The following is a 20,742-nucleotide window of genomic DNA, read 5'->3' as shown; positions in this document are numbered from 1 at the left end:
ATGCAGCAATCACAACAATCTGAGTATCCTTCCTCTACACAACAACTACAACAACAAGCTTCACTGATTGAGATTCCAACATTTTCTACTGAGCATCGATCCCAGATTCCCTCGCCGCCGGTTCAAGATTCATCGCAGCAGGGTCAGAGAGAAACTTCGGATATATCAGTCTCTGAGCATCGGTCACAGCCTCAAAATGCTGACAAACCAGCTGATGATGGATACAACTGGAGGAAATACGGGCAGAAGCAAGTGAAAGGGAGTGATTTTCCTCGGAGTTACTACAAATGTACGCATCAAGCGTGTCCTGTCAAGAAGAAAGTGGAGAGGTCTCTCGATGGACAAGTGACAGAGATCATCTACAAGGGTCAGCACAGTCATGAACCTCCTCAAAAGCGCGGCAACAATAACGGGAGTTCTAAAAATTCTGATGTTGCAACTCAGTTTCAAACCAGTAACAGCAGTCTCAACAAGACTAAGAGGGACCAAGAAACAAGCCAAGTTACGACAACAGAACAGATGTCTGAAGCAAGTGATGGTGAGGAGGTTGGTAATGCAGAGACTAGTGTGGGAGAAAAACACGTGGATGAGCCTGATCCCAAGAGAAGGTAAAGAAAGAAACTTTGAAGAGATTTGACTGTTCCTCTTTCGTTCATCTCTTATGAGTGTATTGGTGTTTCTGATGAGATTAAGACAATCTTTAAATGTTGCAGAAATACAGAAGTTCGGGTTTCAGAACCAGTTGCTTCATCGCACAAAACTGTGACAGAGCCTAGGATTATTGTCCAAACAACGAGTGAAGTTGATCTCTTAGATGATGGATATAGGTGGCGCAAGTATGGTCAGAAAGTAGTCAAAGGAAATCCTTATCCAAGGTTACAACAAAAACCGGTCATCTAGTTTAAAGTTATATATATTCATCGGTCTTTTTTCCTTAATGAATGCTCTTTGATCTAATTCACAGGAGCTACTATAAGTGTACAACACCGGCTTGTGGAGTAAGGAAACATGTAGAGAGAGCAGCAAATGACCCGAAAGCTGTTGTAACAACCTATGAAGGGAAACATAACCACGACGTTCCTGCTGCTAGAACCAGCAGCCATCAGTTAAGACCAAACAATCAACACAACAACTCAACGGGTAACTATAATCAACAACAGCCTGTTGCGCGTTTAAGGCTTAAAGAAGAGATATAGAAGAAGCATAAGAAGGCGCTTGAGCTTCTGTGAGTTTAATGAATCATCTTTTTTTTGGATAATGAACCTGTTGTGTTACATGTTTACTCAAATTACCACAGGTCTCCATGGACAGAAACTCTGATATTACAGGTCTAAAGGTTTGTTCTTTTATTTCATGTTGGAATCTTTTGTGTAATCGTAGAAGCTTTTAGGAGGTAATGTAAAAACCAGATTCAGGATTCTGGTCTTATGTGAATTCTTTTGTACATGGGGAAAACAAAAATTACAGAGATCCTTTTTTTGTTCTTGTTGTAATAGATTAAATTTGTGGATTAAATGTTTGTTTTCTTAGTACTTATAATAACAATGTCTCTATACAAATGAAATCTCACACTGAAGATTAATGCTTCTAGAGAGATTCTGAGTGATCTAAGTTAACCCTTACCTAAAAATCTGACAATTCAGAATAAAAATCTTGATTCGGATTAACCAGTTTGGATCATTCAGAGACATTACAAAAGTTTTGAAGTCACAAGAACAGTAAATGTATATGCAAAAGTTACACAACATGCTTTTATCATACAAAAAGACTAGATTTTTCAAACACTACCTTAAACACGCAAAAACAAACAGAAACCTTTACTTCATCATCATACATCATCAGATGTTGTTGTAAGCTACAGAGACCAAGTGAGGAACTTTACCCTCATCAAAAGGCAAACTCACATACTCTCTCGCAAACTCTTCAGCTATCTCCCAAGCAAGCTCACCATGAACAGCTTTACAATACATATACATCACAGTAGTCGCAGCAAGATTATACAGCATCAACAGCGTCAAAACAGCAGACGTGATCACAATCTGCAGCACAAAGAAAGCATTCGGCCACAACTTCCCACCATCATCGTCGAGCTGAGCCGAGGCAGCTACGGTACTGATCCAGACTAGAACCGACTCCGTTGTAGCAAAGAAGAAGATAATAGACAAAGAAACACTTTTCATTCCTTTAACCAAGCTTTTACTTCTCTTCAATGGAGCTAACCCCCAAGCTGACTCAACAACAACAACAACCCAAGCAAGAATCCAATCCACATAGAGCTTAACCACAGCTAGAATCGAGATAACCGTTACTACCATAGTGACAGCTTGGAAATACGGAGAAGCGTAATCGAATTCCTTATTCAACAAGAAAGCTGGAAACCCTAGAATTAGAAAAAGCCCCAAAACGATGAAATTGGATGAAATCAAAGTAGCGAGGAGTGGTAAAAACGAGGCGAAGCTCGATTTAACGGCGGAGATAAATCTCACAGGTCTACCGTAGAATCCTTGGAAAACACTGTAAGCGATTGATCCAATAGCTAAGAGATTGAAGACGGTGACAACAACGATGTAAGCGATTAGAAGCAAGACCGTCGTTTTGGTATCGACGACGACGACATCAGAATCATGGAGTCCGCGGAGGAGAGAGACGCTGTTGTGAGAAGCGGAGGATTGATCGGTGATGAGGCGGAAGACGGAAGGGTAAACTGTGACGGAGAAGCAGAGAGGAAGGAGGAAGAGGACGGAGAGAGCTAAGAAGTGGCGTGAGTGAGCGTTGATGATTCGTTTTGATTCTGATAAGACTACCCATAGATTCACCGGAGATGGGGATAGAGATGGAGATGGAGTCGCCATTGAAGACGCAAAGTTTAGTTAGTAGAAGAATCAATCGAGAGGTTCATGACGAAGACTTTGCTTCAAGATAATTGTTGGACGGGTAGGGTAGACTTGGGTCAAATCGGGTCGGATAGGGTCGAATTGGGTCAACTCGGGTCGGGTAAGGTCAATTAAACAGGGATGAATCCATCTTATTCACACCTCTTAACTAACCAATCAAAATTAGCCTTTTCAATGTGCTGTTATTAAATTTGATACCGTAAAAAAAAAACTCGTTTCTAATTTACATCGTTTCTAATTATATAATATTAGATATGGTCCGCGTAATAATGCGGGTAAAATTTTTAAAAAATTATTGAGAATAATTAAGTAGCAATAGACATGTTTTTAGATTTTATTTTGTAACATTTTAATATTGAATATGAACTTTTCATATTTTTTTTTAATTCTCTCTCAGTTCTATTATATAAGAGTTTGAAGGCTTTTTACATTATTTTATAATATTTTCTCAAATTTTGTATGTATAGTTTTCTTTTAATTTGTTTTAATAATTTAATTCCGGAAATTAGGTTATATTTGTTTTATTATTTTATTTAGTTGGTACAGTAAATAGTGAACCGAGCAAAACCGATGTTTGTGGGTAATTAGGTGGAAACTATGTTTTAAAGGAGATCTAGATCTTTAACTATGGAGTCTGAGAGATATAGATTGAGAAAATATTTTTCTCGGAGATATATAGCACACAGTAATAGATTGAGCTCTATCTGGCTTGATATGATATTTTCTTGGAGAAATATATCGTTTTCCGTATATTTTCTTATTGGTTGAAGTTTTATAAATGACATAATATTTATTGTTATTATTTTTTCCACAGTATTTATTGTTTATTAATCTTTGTGTTTTTATCCAAAAACTCTTATAAGACATGGAGTACCATTTAAATATCTATAATATCGTAATAAACAATATTTTAAGTTTAATTATACGTTTCATCTTAATGTATAAAACTAAATATTTTATATCAAACATAATTAATAAATCATATCAAGTCTATATCTTAGTAAGAATTGAAAATACAAATAAAAATTAACAAAATATAATTCGCAATAAAACTGAATCAACATATTTAAGATATATTTGTTATGTTGTTATCTCATAAGTACTAATTTTAACTCATTTCATAATCAATTTTAAATAAGTGAAAGTTATAAAATAAAAACATATATAAAGATATATAGACATTAGCATCAAATTAGTGAAGATTCATTCCTACAAATTAGACTATATTTCGTATTATCTTATGTTTTAATATATGCATTACAAAAATACATGTGTTCAAATTATAAAATCAAACATAAAAAATATGAATAATATTCTTGAATCAATTTTTTAAAAATGATACATATTAATATTTGAAACTTTTTTAATCAAAAATAAATTTCATCGTTAGACTCTCAGTTTAGTAATCACATTTAACTATCTATTTAATCGTAAAACCATAATTCACTTCTTCATGTATTAGAGTTCAAATTTTCATTAAAAAAAAACTAATATGAGCATCATATGAGATAATATGTATATTGGTTAGTATTTTAAATTTAACAATAAACAATCAGTTAACATCCACAAAAAATTAGGAAATCCAAATTCTAACATCCACACATTGTCTCTTTGATGTTCATGATTTTCTATCGTATTCAAGGTTTTGATTTGATATGGGATACCACTTAGTATATATCTTTATATAATAAGACATATGCTTAATTTTTTTGTAGTGATAGGTAAATTATTCCTCTTTGTTTTTGATAAATGGTAAATATTTTTAAAACTGTTTTTGTTTCTAGAAAACGTGGCCAATATCACGTAGAATAGTAAAAATCAATCTTACAACAAATATTTTGTTTCTAGAAAATGTGGCCAATATCACGTAGAATAGTAAAAATCAATCTTACAACAAATATTCAGTCTCACATAGAACAGTTAAAATTAAATAATTGACATATTCAGTACGTTGATAATATTTGGTCTAATATTCACGCACGTTTATTTTTTTGTTAATTTTTGACACATGTCAACATCTGAATGATACAATTGACACGTGTCACAATCTTGTTAATTAGTAATTTTGTCATCAAGGTTTATATAATAAGATACGATAATAGATATATACAAAGAGTGAAAAAATACATGATAAGTGTTTAGGGCATCTGCATTGGGAGAACTGTTTTAGGTGTTCTTAGAGTAAAATTATTATTAAGATATTGTAAGATCGTTAGTTTAGATCATTTGTTTAAGAAGTTGGTTATTGGGAGAACATGTTTAAGATCATAAAATTTAATAATATAATAATCTAAAACATATTAAAGTTTTAAAAACTTTAAAAAATAACATTTAAATTCCAAACTTAAAAAACTTATGCTTAAATTCGAAATACAATACCAAATTTTCATGAAACAAACAAAATATTAAAGATCAAATAAATAAAAACAAACAAACATATTACTTAATTAAAACACACAAACATTTTATTTAATTAATACATAGATTAATGTCCAAATTTATTACATATATTCTCAATCAAATCCTCTTTTAATTTGTGATGTGCTTTTCTATTACGAATTCTTGTATGACCATCACCTAAACCCTCAAGATTTGAAGCAATATTTACTGAAAACGTAAGATCCGGAGTAGATCCGGTTCCATCTTCTTGTTGGAATTCTTGTTCGTCATAGAGTGTGTATGAATCTCGTTCATCTTCGACAATCATATTATGGAGTATGAGACATGCTCTCATAATATATGCAATTTTACCCTTCGCCCATAAAAGAGATGGAATTTTAATCAGGGTGAATCTAGATTGTAGGACTCCAAATGCCGTTCAACATCTTTTCATGCACCTTCTTGACGTTCTGCAAACAAACAATGTTTCGGGTGTTGTGGTTGTGAGATGGATTTAACAAATGTCGCCCATTCGGGGTAAATACCATCTGTTAGATAGTAAGCCAAATTATACTCCCTTCCGTTGACATAGTACGTAACTTCGGGAGCCCGACAATAAATAATGTCATTAAATACTGGTGATTGATCAAGAACATTTAAATCGATACAAGTACCTGGAGCTCCAAAAAATGCGTGCCATATACAGAGATCTTGTGAAGCTACCGCCTCCAAAACAATTGTTGGTTTACTGGTGCCTCGTGAATACATTCCTTTCCAAGCGGTTGGACAATTTTTCCACTTCCAATGCATACAGTTGATGCTTCCAACCATCCCCTGAAAAACCCGCTGTTCTTCATAAAAAAGTACCCTTTGAAGATCCTCTGGTGTGGGTCGGCGTAGGTATTCAGTGCCAAACAAGTCAACTATTCCGACGACGAAATGTCCCAAACATTTACGAGCAGTCGATTCAGCAAGATGTATATATTCTTCAACCGAGTCCGACCCAGTACCATATGCTAATAGTCGAATTGCTGCAGTACATTGTTAACACGCCAACCCTTTATATATATGTCGTTTATATTGTTTTGTATAGTATTAGAACTTTCCTTATTTGAACTTCTTGTATGCATATATATAGAATGTAACTAGGTCAATGATAATCTAAGGAATGAGAAACACTCCTTCTCCTATTCTCATCTAGCCGCCTCTCTATTCTCTCCCTATACTCTCATCTTCTTCTTCTCGAATTCTCACTCACTCTCTTCATTCTCACTTGTGATTAATTCTTACATGGTATTAGAGCAGTAACGCTCCTATTATACAAAATCTTAGTCTATTTTTATTCCGCAACCAGATTCAAATCTAAGATCTATCATGGATCTGAACAAAGCATTAATAATTCCGGTTACACTCAAGGGTGGAAACTACTTGCTATGGGCAAGAACCACAAAGACTGCGTTGTGTGGTCGTGGGCTTTGGAAGCACATCGAGAAGGATGAAGCTACAAAGGAGATCACGACTCTAGAGAAAGGAAAAGAGATCGTGGATTGTGATAGTGACAAATGGTTCCAAGAGGATCAAAGTGTTCTAGCGTTTATTCAAAACTCCTTGGATGCCCCAATCCTGGAGTCGTATTCTTACTGTGAGACGGCTAAGGATCTGTGGGATACCTTGAAGAATGTGTATGGGAATGTCTCAAACCTCAGCCTTGTTTTTGAGGTGAAGAGAGCCATCAACAATCTCAATCAAGAAGAAATGGAGTTCACCAAACATTTTGGGAAGTTCAGATCACTTTGGGCAGAGTTGGAGATGTTAAGACCAAACTCGGTAGATCCAGTGATCTTAACTGAACGTCGTGAGCAAGATAGAGTGTTTAGTCTCCTCTTGACAATAAACCCCTCATACAATGATCTCATCAAACACATCCTCCGTTCAGATAAACTCCCAAGTCTTGATGAGGTATGTAATCAAATTCAAAAAGAGCAGGGCTCGATTGGTCTCTTTGGAGCTAAAGGAGATCTTATCACTGCTAACAAAGGAGAGGTTGCTGTAGCAAACAAGGGGTAATACAAAAAAGATGGGAAGAACCGTGTCATATGTGATCATTGCAAGAAGCCGGGCCATTTCAAAGATAAATGCTGGAACCTTCATCCTCATCTCCGACCAAGAAGTGTCAATCCGAAAGCAAACCAAGCATGTGCCTATGGTGAAGGTCAAGCTCAGGTGACGACTCACACCACTGAAGGTAATGGAGCAGCACTAACAGCTTCCTCGGAGCTGGTGAGGAGGTCCGACCTTGATGCTCTCATAAAGGCTCTAAAAGAGTCTTCTGGTAATGCTATCTCACCCTTAATACTATAAAACCTCTTATTGTGGATTCTGGAGCTTCTCACCATATGATTAGTTACTCTAAGCTAATTAGTGATATTAAACCGACTTTAGGGAATGTGATCATAGCAAATGGAGATAAGATACCGATTAAGGAAGTTGGAAATTTAAATCTGTTTGATAGAATATCTAAAGCGTTTTATATGCCTAGTTTCACATCAAATTTATTATCTGTTAAGAAGGTGACTAATGATCTTAATTGTTATGCAATTTTTGGTCCTAATGATGTATTTTTTCAGGATATTTGATAGTAGGGTTTTCACCCAAGGTATCAATTCCCTATGCAGTTGTAGTACAAAGGGTTATCAATCCAAATGGTTGTCTATTGCTAGCAGGAAGGATATAATCAGGACAATACAAGTCAAGCCAAGCAAATAGGGTTTTTGTTCTAACAGTCCTAAAATAAATAAAAGAAAGGAATATAAACAAAGAAACCACACGACCTAAGCACTCGATGCAAGCAGTTGAGTACAGGATCGAGTGGGGTGATCGAGTAAGCAAATGAGATATGAACAGCTCGAGGTATTACTCGATGCAGGTTATCGTGTACCTGATCGGGTAAGTGGTCGAGTAAGTAAAGAAAATGTAAACAAATAAAATACGAAAGCTCCTAAGGATGGGGTAATCGAATCCTAAGTATTCTAGACCAGTACAGATGCCTTACATGCCTCAAGCAATTATTTCCTAGACAATGAATCTCTAAAATCTTGTCACCACACTCTCGCACTAGCAACAATCAACCTTGATCACTTACCACACTCTCGCACTAGCAATATGAACAAGCATGCATTAAGAACGATTCATTATTGTTAGTAAACTCAAACTCATATAATCCCTTACTCAGAGTCAAGTAAACCTCTAGCATTGGCTAATTCACGCATCTCATCTACACCTCTCGGTCGCTGAAACGCCCTAGATCTAATCTCAACCTCTCGGTCTGTTGACAGCATTAAGAACACCAACCTAGAAGGAAATCTATCAATCATTTACAATCAAACTAAGGCATCCTAACCGATCAAGAACACAAAATCATCTATCCCATCCCTAGAAACTTTACTACACTACTCGGACATGATAACAAGGAACAAAATAACGAAAATGAATGAAACTTGCATTGTATTAAAAGATAGAGTAGAGTAGAAAGAGTATAAGATAGAAATCTAAAAAAACTATAAAAACTATGAAATAAAAATGCAAAACGAAAAGGAAAATGTTTGAGTCGCTCAGTTCTCTCACAGAAGCTCTCGCTCTCTGGTTTGAGGGTCTGCGGCGTGCTCTCTTGCGAGCTGGGAGAGGAGGGGTTTATATATGGAAACCCTTTTGACCTAGCTTCCCAGACCTGCCCGACGGTCTACTCGATGGGGTACACAAGGGTGAAGTCGGGTTACTCCTCGGGTGGATCTTCGGGTTTTTCTTCATGCTCTCGGATCCTCCTCGATCATGTTGGGGTTCGGACTTGTTCTTGCAGCTCGATGGCTCCTTCGGGTACATGCTCGGATTGTCCTTGTTTTTCCCCATTTTTAGCTCTTTAGCACATGTTTTCATCCAAACTATGCAAATGCAGAAATGCAACACCCTAAATGGTCTAAAAGTGAATTCCTACAGTTAATGACCTAAAAATGCTAAGTTAGAGGTATGAACAATGCAAAATGTGGACAAAAAAAGGATGCTAAAAACATATAAATTAGAGAGTTATCAATATTGAAACAAGTAAAGTTCTCGGCAAAGGAAGCACTAAAGATGATCTTTATGTGCTTGAGGATTCGAATCTCACCACTGCTTTATCTTCTTGTTTTAAATCAATAATCGATGAGACAAATTGTTCAATTTGGCATGCTAGACTTGGTCATCCACATTTTCGTGCATTACAACTAGCTTTACCTAGTTTTTCTTTTAAAAATAATGAATGTGAAGCTTGCATTCTTGGTAAACATTGCAAAACAGTTTTTCCCAACTCTTCTACTATATATGAGCATTGTTTTGATTTAATTCATTCTGATGTTTGGACATTCCCATGCTTGTCTCGTGAAAATCAGAAATATTTTGTTACTTTCATTGATCAAAAATCAAAATATACTTGGTTAAACTTGCTTCCATCTAAGGATAGAGTTCTTGAGGCTTTTCTAAACTTCCAGAATTATGTGACTAACCAATTTAATGCTAAGATAAAGATCTTGAGATCAGATAATGGTGGGGAGTACACAAGTCATATGTACAAACAACATCTAGCCAAACATGGGATTGTACACCAAACAAGTTGTCCTTACACGCCACAAAAAAATGATGTAGCTGAAAGGAAGAATAGACACCTTATGGAGCTTGTCCGGTCCATGATGTTCCACTCAAATGTACCAAAGAAGTTCTGGGGAGATGCAGTTGTTACGGCTTGCTATCTAATCAATCGAACTCCAACAAAAATACTGGGTGATATCTCTCCATTTGAAGTGCTTAACAAAATTAAACCATCTATTAATCACTTACGTGTGTTTGGCTGTATATGTTATGTCCTAAAACCAGGTGAGCAACGTGATAAACTCGATGCTAAGAGTGTCAAAGCATGTTCATTGGATATTTAACTACACAAAAGGGATATAAATGCTATGAACCAGAAACTAGAAGAGTCTTGGTGTCAAGGGATGTAAAATTCTTAGAATCCAAGGGGTTCTATGATAAAAAGAATTGGGACGACTTGAAAGATCTCTCCTGTTCACAATCCGACAAAGCAAACAATCTTCGAATTCTGCTAGAGAGGCTAGGGGTTACAAATAATCAGCCTTCACCATCACCTTCTGTTCATGATCAACCTCCACCATCACCTTCGGTCAACACACCACCAATTGCATCTGAGAATGTACCGATTGAAATAAATAGTCCGGATTCAGCAAGTGAAGACGTGAGCACTTCACCAGTGGAACCAGCTCAACAACATCAAGCCGAGGATGACATAGATAACCATGAGGAAGCTCTCAACTCACTTGGTACTGATAGTAGTAAGGACCCTACATCAGCTGATGATCTTACCTCAGAAGGAGAAGAAGCTGAAATAGAAGAGGATCAACATCGGGTTGTGGAGACCAATATCATACTACTCCGTAGAAGTGAGCGTCTCAAGTTTCCTGCATCAAACTAGAAAAACACTCGAGTCTACTACAATAGTCAGGTCGTGGCTCACCCTATACAAGCATTCTGCACTCTTGCACACCTCCCTGTCGAACATCAAGTCTTTCTTACTCAAATAGACCAACACTGGATCCCACAGAGTTATGAGGAAGCTAAAGAACACAAAGTTTGGAGAGATGCTGTGGGAGATGAAACTAATGCAATGGTAAAGAATCATACATGGGATGAAGCTGATTTGCCAAAGGGGAAGAAAGCTGTGACATCTCGGTGGATATTCACTATCAAGTACAAGAGTGATGGGGGGATAGAAAGATATAAAGCCAGGCTTGAGAAATTTGCACCAGTAGCCAAACTCCACACGGTAAGGGTTGTTCTTTCACTAGTTGTTAACCTCTCTTGGGATTTGTGGCAGATGGATGTGAAGAATGCATTTCTGCAAGGAGAACTCGAGGATGAAGTGTAAATGAGACCACCACCAGGCCTTGAAGACACTATCGGACCTGGAAAGGTGTTCAAACTCAAGAACGCCATCTACGGTTTAAAACAATCACCAAGGGCTTGGTATCACAAACTAAGCTCAACACTTCTTGATAAAGGCTTTAGAAGATCAGAGGCTGATCACACATTTTTCACATATCCAAGCCAAAGAGGTATTATTGTCATTCTTATATATGTTGATGACATTATCATCTCTGGGAATGACAAGGTAGGCATTCAAGATACCAAACAGTACCTTAAATCTGTATTTGATATTAAAGATCTTGGAGAACTAAAGTACTTTCTTGGGATAGAAGTGTGTCGTTCTGAAGAAGGACTCTTCTTATCACAAAGAAAGTACACACTTGATCTTTTGAAAGATATAGGTAAGCTTGGATCAAGACCTGTTGAAACACCACTCGAAGAAAACTATAAGTCAAACCGTAAGGGGGAGTTTGATGAAGCTCTGTTCGAAGATGTAAAACAGTATCGAAGGTTGGTAGGTAAGCTCATTTATCTCACCATAACTCGACCTGATATATGTTTTGCTGTGAACCAGGTAAGCCAACATATGTAAAAGCCAACAGTACATCATTGGGAGATGGTGAGCCGCATACTCAAGTATCTCAAAGGAGCTCCTGGTCAAGGCATTTGGATGGGATGTAACAAAAATACGGAGCTTGTAGGATACTGTGATGCAGATTATGCTGGAGATCGTGAAGATAGACGCTCAACAACTGGTTAATGTACGTTTGTGGGAGGAACCCTTGTCACTTGGAAGAGTAAAAAGCAAAAGGTGGTCTCTCTCTCAAGTGCTGAATCAGAATACAGGGCAATGAGGAAGCTCACAACCGAACTAATGTGGCTCAAAGCTCTCTTGAAGGACCTAGGCATCAACACTCCAAAACCGATCACAATGCACTATGATAATGAAGTTGCCTTTCACATTGCAACCAACTCAGTATTTCATGAAAGGACCAAACACATAGAAGTGGTTTGTCACAAAGTCAGGGAACAAGTTCAACTTGGAGTGATCCTACCATGCCACACTGAGAGTTCTGAACAATTGGTGGACATCTTCACAAAAGCAGCAAGTTCAAAGGTTTGTGAGTATATACACTCCAAACTCGGGCTCATGGATCTAACTAGGCCGCAAGTGAAGACCCTTAACTACTGACCCCATACTTTTTTTACCTTAGTGTATTTTTGTCCCAAATGGGTTTTATACACTAAGGTTTTTAATGAGGTGGGTTTTCATAGTTCCAAGCTCAACTGTTTCTCATACAGTTAAGCTTGAGGGGGAGTATTAAGATGAACACGCCAACCCTTTATATATATGTCGTTTATATTGTTTTGTATAGTATTAGAACTTTCCTTATTTGAACTTCTTGTATGCATATATATAGAATGTAACTAGGTCAATGATAATCTAAGGAATGAGAAACACTCCTTCTCCTATTCTCATCTAGCTGCCTCTCTATTCTCTCCCTATACTCTCATCTTCTTTTTCTCGAATTCTCACTCACTCTCTTGATTCTCACTCGTGATTAATTCTTACAGTAGCGGTGATAAACCATTTCGGAAGGTTGCATCCTTTTTTGGTTGAAAATATGAAACTTCTTCACTGAGACGATTCACAATACGCAAGAACAATGACTTGTTCATTCGAAACCGTCTGCGAAATTGCCTCTCCGTGTAAGTCAGATTTTCACTAAAATATTCGTTCCACAAACGTTCGTGCCCTTCTTCCCGTTTTCTATCGATATATGTACGTTTATTCCTTTCGGCCGGAATTTCCTCTTCAGCAGTTTCAAATTGATTATTAAATTGCTCTTGAAAATATTGATTAAAACTCTCTATAATGGTAGTGAAAATTGTAGGAAGAAGATTCCATAAAAGCTATGTATTAATAAGATGAACAAAAGAAAATAATACAAGAGAATAAACTTGCAATTTGTAGATAGAGAGAGAAGAGAATTGTATGTTTTTGGTGAGAGAAGGAATTGTATGAGAGAAGTGTATGTTTGATTTTGATAAAATAAACTCTTGTGCTCTTCTGATATATATAGAGGGTAACAAACTCTTGTGCAAACAAAGGCCTGTGATACATCAAGTGAGCTTTGTTCAAAACGTCAAGTTAATTTACGGACAAACACATGTGAACTTTGGTCTTTGTTACAAACAAAAGCATGTGACTCTGTCAATTTTTGTCTTCCAAAACAAACAAACAAATTCATGTGACTCTGTCTTTAAAACTACAATCCAAATACCAAACTGTGCCTACAATCATACATTAGCTGAACGAGTTGCCACTACTAGTTTCCTTCTCAAAAGCCTAATCTAATTTACTTAGTAAACATGATAAGTGCCACTACCAAAACACTCATACTAAAGCAAACAACAACTACCAATTCTGGGGACATTTGAAACAATGGTTTCTTCTCACCTAACTCAGTAACAAGCCTCTCCAGGTTCACCAACCTCTGATTTGAATGGTTTAGTTGGTCCTTGAGCTGGATCAGTTGTGTCTCATAATCAGGAATTGGTTCAGCTTCACAGCTCCACAGACTGGTGAATCCAATCTCAGTCTCTGGTTGCAGAGGATAGTAATTGCTATCAGCCTCCTCTTCAGAACTATAGTCTAATGGGCTGTTTATTCCATAGTCGTAGATAGAGTCAAGTCCCATGTCTTCTTCAACCTGAAACTAAAAACACATAGATAAGTTTCCAAATAATTTATAATAATGAAAACAACAACAAGTAATAATAGTTTGAAAAATCTCAGTTTGTGTAGTAATCAGTGTTTTAAACATAGTTTGAAAAATGTTACATATCTGATTCATAAACACATTAAAAACAGAAGACAAACATAGTTAAAACAAACATAAACTACAACAGACATATCATCTAGTGTTTCTTCTAAGTTAAAACAGTTCAACCATTAGCTTCTTCTTCAGAGCTTTTTCATCTTCATCTAGAGTTTCTTTCTTGTCAATGAGAGTGTCAAGAATGGACATCTTTTGGAGTTCTTTCATGCCCTCCAAATCTTTCTGTTTGATCTCCCACATGTGACTAAACTCTGCAGATGGTGCAGCCTTCTCTTTACCTTTGTTCCTTAATTTTTTCATTGCCTTTATGCCATGAGGCCTGCTCTCGTGCTCACTAACAACAGACCCTGAAGATGGTGCAACATCATCAACTTTTCTTTTGTTAGAGCTGGTTGTCTTTGGAGTGGGGTTCATAGCCTCCAGGTTTACCCATTTCTGTTCATAGCGCAGCACATTCCAAGCATACTCCAAACCAAACTTCTTCTTGTGCAGCTTAGTGTTGATTTGGTGAGCATTCTGCAGAATATCCAAATCATTCATGCCACTAGCTTTCTCACCCTTTGACTCTGCATAAGCTCCACAGAACCTGCTCACTTCCTTACTGATTTTTTGCCATCTTTGTCTACAATGGTCAGGGTGCCTTGGCTCAGCACCACCAAGTACATGAGTACTTGATGCATAATAGTCTCCTATACGCTTCCAAAAGGACCCTGCCCTTTGGTCATTCCCAACTATTGCATCCTTCGATGTGTTTAATCAGCCGCTTATTAGGACTAAGTCATCTTGTGTGGACCATATCCTTCTCTCCCTACGCTGTTCTGCTGTCTCTTCTGGTTGACTAGGAGGTTGACTCGTCAGTGAACTAGTTTGTGAACTAAAAGCAAGGATTTGAGAGGAACCAATGATTACATTGGGAGCAAAGCTGTCATATGGGAAGTTAAGAAGGCTAAAGTAGGATTGAGACTGACTATTAGGAGTATTATTTGATTCCATAGCAATCAGATTTAAACAAGGAAGAAGCTGAGGAAGAGAGATTATTGGAAAGTTCTTAGAGATTGGTTAAGAAATAAGCAAATAAGATAGATGATAGAAGAGAGGTAAAAGATATGAGAGATTGAGTATATGGCTCGGGTGTAATATAGAGAAGTTAAGAAGATCATTAAATTCAAAGTTTGGTGTTGTTACAAACTTTTAATTCTAAATAACTATTACCTACTTCAGTCAAATCAGAAGTAAATAAATGTCATTGAGTGTTTTTTTATATGTAAACCAAAAAGGTTGGTTTTGTTAATGCATTGAACTCAACTAGTTTTGTTAAAGCATTCATATCATCTAGATACTCAGACATAAAAAGCAAAACTAAGTGACATTAAAATCATAACAAATATGTGACTAACCATAATACACTACTATACTGAAAACAAGAGCCACTCAAATCAGAAAACAAAACTGGTTCAATTACTATTAAGATTATTGCAGTAGCTATATAGTGAGTGTGGAAACAGGGATCATTATCCAATATAGGATTTTACCAAAACCAAAATGTATAAGTTGTTAGACATGTAGTCCTTTTGAAATTGTTATACAAACAGTTGTATATATTTTTTTGAAAGGTTAAATTTTTTTTTTTTGTTACTATTTGTTTGACAAAAAAGGTTTTCATCAGAAGGATAAACACAATATTATACAAGACATAAACCAATCAAACATCCGAGACCATCACAACTCAAGTCTAAGAAACTCATTATACAATCAAACAACACTTTACAAGCAACTACAATCACATAAAACCTGTGAATAACCACTTATACACTACTACACAAACCACAACACCACTCAAATCAGGAAACCAAGCTGGTCCAACCTTGCATACATATAGAGATTGTGACTTACCTTTTAGTTTCGAGTAAATGCAGGTTTGTTGATGGTTATCTGCTTTAATTTTCCCTGGTTAATCTCACCTACAGGCCTCAGAAACAAAGCAAAATCGATTAAGGTTGATTTCAAATACAACATACGACACTCAAAATTCAGTCATACATCCTGGAAGCTCACTAAAATCCTATATTGATTAATCAAAACCTTTAATTGACAGATGAGACAAAACCCTATAACATGATACTAAACCCAAACCTAATTCACAGACTTCAAGACCCTAAATCGATGAAACATCGATGAAACAATAACTGACAGAAGAATCGACGGGACTACCTTGTCTATATCGCCGGAGATGAGAATTGCGAGACAGAGGAGACGAGGAGACAAAGGCTCAAGTAAATGATTGGTAGAAAAACGATGTACAGATCGATTTCTACATGGAGGAGATCTCGATTTTGGTGGAGGAGATCGATTTCTACATGGAGGAGATCGATTAATGGCCGGAAAACACACCTTAATCGGAGAAGATGGTGACCAGGAGGAAGATATCGCGCTTTGGAGAGAAAGAAGGAAAGCGTTCTGCGATTTCCAACAAATGAAGAGAAGAAATGTTTTCTCTCAAAAAATTGTATCCATTCACGAGTTGCCACGTCAGGCTGGAACTGGCCCAAAATCAGTTCTACATGAAGACCCAACAACATGTTCTTCACCCACTATTCTCTATATTTTTGATTTTAAAAAAGCTTAGAACACCCAAGGTGTTGGCCCAATGCAAATGGCCTTAGACCATCACCAACCCAGCACCGCTCTTAATGTTTCTTTTTTAAAAAAAATATTATTTTAATCACAATTAATAGTAACCACTCAAAAATCGAAAAGTCGACACATGTTGATATTTGTTGAGAATTATTGCTTTTCACAGGCAACACAAGAAACGATTTTTTTTTTACTGGACTAAATAATAAATTTTTTTATTTTATTTTTGGGCCCATTCGTAAAAATAATTGTGAGAGAAATGCTCAGTGGAAATGCCCTTACGATCAGTGGAAATGCCGTATGCATATAAAAATATTTAATAAAGATGAATATTAAAAATACTTGATATTAAGATATGAAAGCAACATTGCCTTTAATTTTCCATATGACAAGCATTTGTTGTTATCTGGCCTACGACCTACCAAAGGAAGACAAGTATATTCGTTAAGACTTAAGACTATGCGTAATGGAAAATCTTGTTGTGTGAAGAAGAAGATGTGAGTGTTGTTTACTCATAAGATTTCCATCTCAATTTGTGTTAACAATCTTCATTATCAAAGAATTCACCTAACCTAAAACTTAAAACCTATCGAATGGATTCACAAGTTATGAAATTCTCAAAATATCATAATGATCAACAACTACAACTCTCTCTTAGATTAGGGAGTCAGGAAGTAAGACCATCTCTATGGACCATTTTTTGATAAATGTCTAATCATTTTTATATAATTAATTTAATGTTATTTAATTAAAAGTGTTTTTAGAGTGTTGAAAAGTGTACAAAATGTCTTTAAGTTAACAGTTCAGATATTTTTCACATACTCTAAAGTCACTCTTAAATTAATAATATAAAAATTAATTATAAACAAATCTTTAAAGATCCATCAAAAACAATTAATAGAGATACGAGACATTAAGGTCTTGTGTGGATTCCGTAGGTGGTCCCATTGGCATGAGGGGACTTGACAGAAAGAGCCCGGGGTTGTTCTAGATAAAGATGGACTCACTGATTCCTATAATCTTCCCCAGTTTAAGCTTTAAGAGGTCTCGTCCCGCACAAATACTTCTCCAGCCATGGGATGATGAACCATGGACTGAGCATTAATGAAAATTTGAGGTCTTGTAGTGTATTTACTAACAAGAATCTTTGCCGGAAAACAAGAGTAAAGATTCGATTAAATGAGATTTGAGATGCTTTAAGGTCTTGGGAGACTAAGGACTCGATTATTTGCTCATGGGAATTATTTCTTCGTCATGCTTTGAGCTCATTTGCTTGTGAAACTGATTCATTGTTTTCCTTCTGATTAGTGCTTGTCGCGGGTGAAAATTATATTTTAGAAGTTTCGTTTCTAATTTTGTGAATTTTATTAATATTTTTGAATTGCCCATTGTTTTTTTTTCTAAGTTTTTAATGTTTTAAGTAATTTGCTTTATTTTATAGTATTCTAGTGTTCAACAGATTTCAATATCTTTGTATGGTACTAGGTGCTTCCCCACGCAACGCGTGGGTTATGGTGTAGTTGGCACTTTCTTGTTTTTTATTTTGGTTTTTTTCGTTTTCTCTTTTGTACTATTTTGTTTTAATTAGGCATATATGGGTTTCACAGTCATATTTATACACTATATGTTTATACCATTTTGTTTAGATGTGTACAATTATGACGTTTATGTTTTTTATGAATTATGAGGATGTTGTTTCTTGCTTTTGAGGATCCAATCTTATTATTTAATGATATTGGTCCCAATATATTTATTGTATTTTAGATTTTCTAATTAACTATTTATGTAAACCCTTCATACGTTTAAGTTGCAATAATAAGTTATTTTCTAAAAATAATTATCTTCCGTGTAAGTGATTATGTTTGTATGCCCATGTTTTAATCTAATATCAATAAGATCGTTTCTGTTTTAGTTGGCTTTGAAACCAATTTTGAGTTAAGCAAATAATGGGTCGAATAATGGTGCTAATAAGTAATATAAATTCTTATGTATATATATTATATATATGTGACTATAAGTTTAGCTAACTAAAAAATTCTGTAATATTTAAATATAATATTGAACATATATATATATATATATTATTTGTTGGAGGAATGTATGGAATTATTAGTTATAAGTTACTTTTGAGTTAAATGACATTTTATGCATTTAAAGTGAGTTAAATATTAATAATTTTTTTATATGTGTCTTGACTTTTTTTAAAAAGAAATACCAAGTGTTTCCTTCCAAATTTGAAGTGACATAGTATTTTAGTTTTCTTATATGATTTTATGAACTTCAATGTAAAAGTTTTTTAAAATAATAAGTACACTCACACTGATTGAATTATAAAATTTGGAGAAATATTTACTACGATTAATCATCTGCTCTTTTAAATATATTAAATAAGTATGTTGTTGTTTCTACAAATAGAACAACATATATTATAGTTTAACCATGAAGTTAAGCAATGGAAATGTAACTTGTGATTGCAAGACAAAATGATTTTATATATTATGTTACACATTGATCGTTTAAAAATGAATAGGAACATCTAATTCTCAAATAAAGTAGATTTTTTTTGTTAAAACCAACATATGTGAATTTAAATTTAACTATGCAAATTAAAGAAAAAATGAATAGATTAGAAAGGCAAGAAGTATAAAAGAAGTATTTTATTTTTCTATAAATAAAATAAAAATTTAAAAGAATGTTAAATATATATAATACTTTCTAAATTAATATATAGAATCAAACTTTTACAAGTTACAACACATATGAGAAAACATAGAAAATTAACCAATAAGGAGAGACCAAAACCTTACTTTTATATATATATATGATATATTGCTTTAAACTTTGAAATGAGAAATATATTATAAACAATAATTTTACATGAGAAATATATTAATTAAGCCAACCAAAATATGAATATAAGTTTAGCCAACCAAAATATTAATATAAGTTTAGCCAACCAAAATAATTAAAAATATTAAAATTTAACCAAAAATATTTTCTCTTGAAAGATAAATAAGTTAGTAGGAGGAATGAATTAATGTACAATTATTGGATAGGAGTTACATTTGAGTTAAATAGAGTTATATGCCTTTAATTATAAATAAATATCTTAATTTTTTATAACCTAAAATAAAAGGAATACCCAGTGGCCGAATCAAAATTCACATGATTTGGTTGTTTGTTGATATAAACTCAACACTTACACATAATATTTCAAAAAAAAAAATTACTTTTGAAGTAACAAAGTAAATTAGTTTTCTTATAAAATTATATGAATTCTTCAATCTCAATAATTTTTAAAACCCCAAGGACAACTTATATTTTTTTTGGTTTATCACTCATCAATCTAATTTATAGTGCTAAATTTCATACTAATGGTTTTATCTTTAGAGAATTAAGTTAAATGGTATTTTTAAAATTATATTTTGTTTTATATTTAAGTTCTAGTTGAATATAATTTCTTTGTTGGATCATTATTTATTTTGATTAAACACACAAAAACCAATTGTTTCTTTTTGTTTTCAGAAACCTCAAATCATAAATATATATATATATATATATATATTACATTGATCTTTGTATATTTATCAATTGGATCACAAAACAAAATAGTCTTTATAAATAGAGTTGATAAACTTTACAAAACAAAATAGACTTTATAAATGGATAATTATATTGATCTTTAAATATTATATTGATCTTTATAAATTATTAAAAACTAGGGATGAGAACCCGCGCGCTGCGCGGGGTTGTATGTTAATAAGGTTTGGCTTAAATTTTATGTAGACTCAATGCTATATCATTAATAAATGCCTATATACTGCTTTATGAAATTATTTAAATTCACATGTTTTTTTGGACCTAGTGTTTTTGCACTCTTAGCACAGGTGTTTTTGCACTTTTAGCACAGGTGCTTAGCCGACATTGATGCTAATGTATCTTTTTATGTATTTTTTGTTTTTTTTTTTCCTTTTTATGTTTTTGATTATATGTATTTGATGTCAAAGATGTGTATGACAATT

At 34.7% G+C, this 20,742-nt stretch overlaps 2 protein-coding genes across 3 annotated transcripts in view; one reads left to right on the top strand and one right to left on the bottom strand.

Moving 5' to 3' along the window:
• LOC104790101 (probable WRKY transcription factor 3) overlaps positions 1 to 1,480 on the top strand; it is a 3,187-nt gene extending 1,707 nt beyond the window's left edge. Inside the window, exons 3-5 of one of the 2 annotated variants that reach the window (XM_019246617.1) lie at positions 7 to 608; positions 714 to 875; positions 965 to 1,480. In XM_019246617.1, coding sequence (XP_019102162.1) covers positions 7 to 608; positions 714 to 875; positions 965 to 1,196 — 996 coding nt within the window. In that variant the 3' untranslated portion in view covers positions 1,197 to 1,480. The remainder of the gene's footprint in view (positions 1 to 6; positions 609 to 713; positions 876 to 964) is intronic. The other variant, XM_010515799.2, reaches the window with a different exon arrangement.
• LOC104790100 lies at positions 1,639 to 2,917 on the bottom strand. The gene has a single exon (XM_010515796.2). The coding sequence runs from the start codon at positions 2,850 to 2,852 to the stop codon at positions 1,839 to 1,841; it is 1,014 nt and encodes a 337-aa protein (XP_010514098.1). The 5' UTR covers positions 2,853 to 2,917; the 3' UTR covers positions 1,639 to 1,838.

This window comes from Camelina sativa, chromosome 6 (genome assembly GCF_000633955.1).
Source record: "Camelina sativa cultivar DH55 chromosome 6, Cs, whole genome shotgun sequence".
In the NCBI taxonomy this organism is placed as follows: domain Eukaryota; kingdom Viridiplantae; phylum Streptophyta; class Magnoliopsida; order Brassicales; family Brassicaceae; genus Camelina; species Camelina sativa.
The sequence above is the reverse complement of the archived record's forward strand: the minus strand, read 5'-3'. Positions and strand labels throughout refer to the sequence as shown.

Coding starts and splice junctions, on each gene's coding strand:
- LOC104790100 (XM_010515796.2), bottom strand. CDS start 2,852: ATGGCGACTCCATCTCCATCTCTATCCCCATCTCCGGTGAATCTATGG.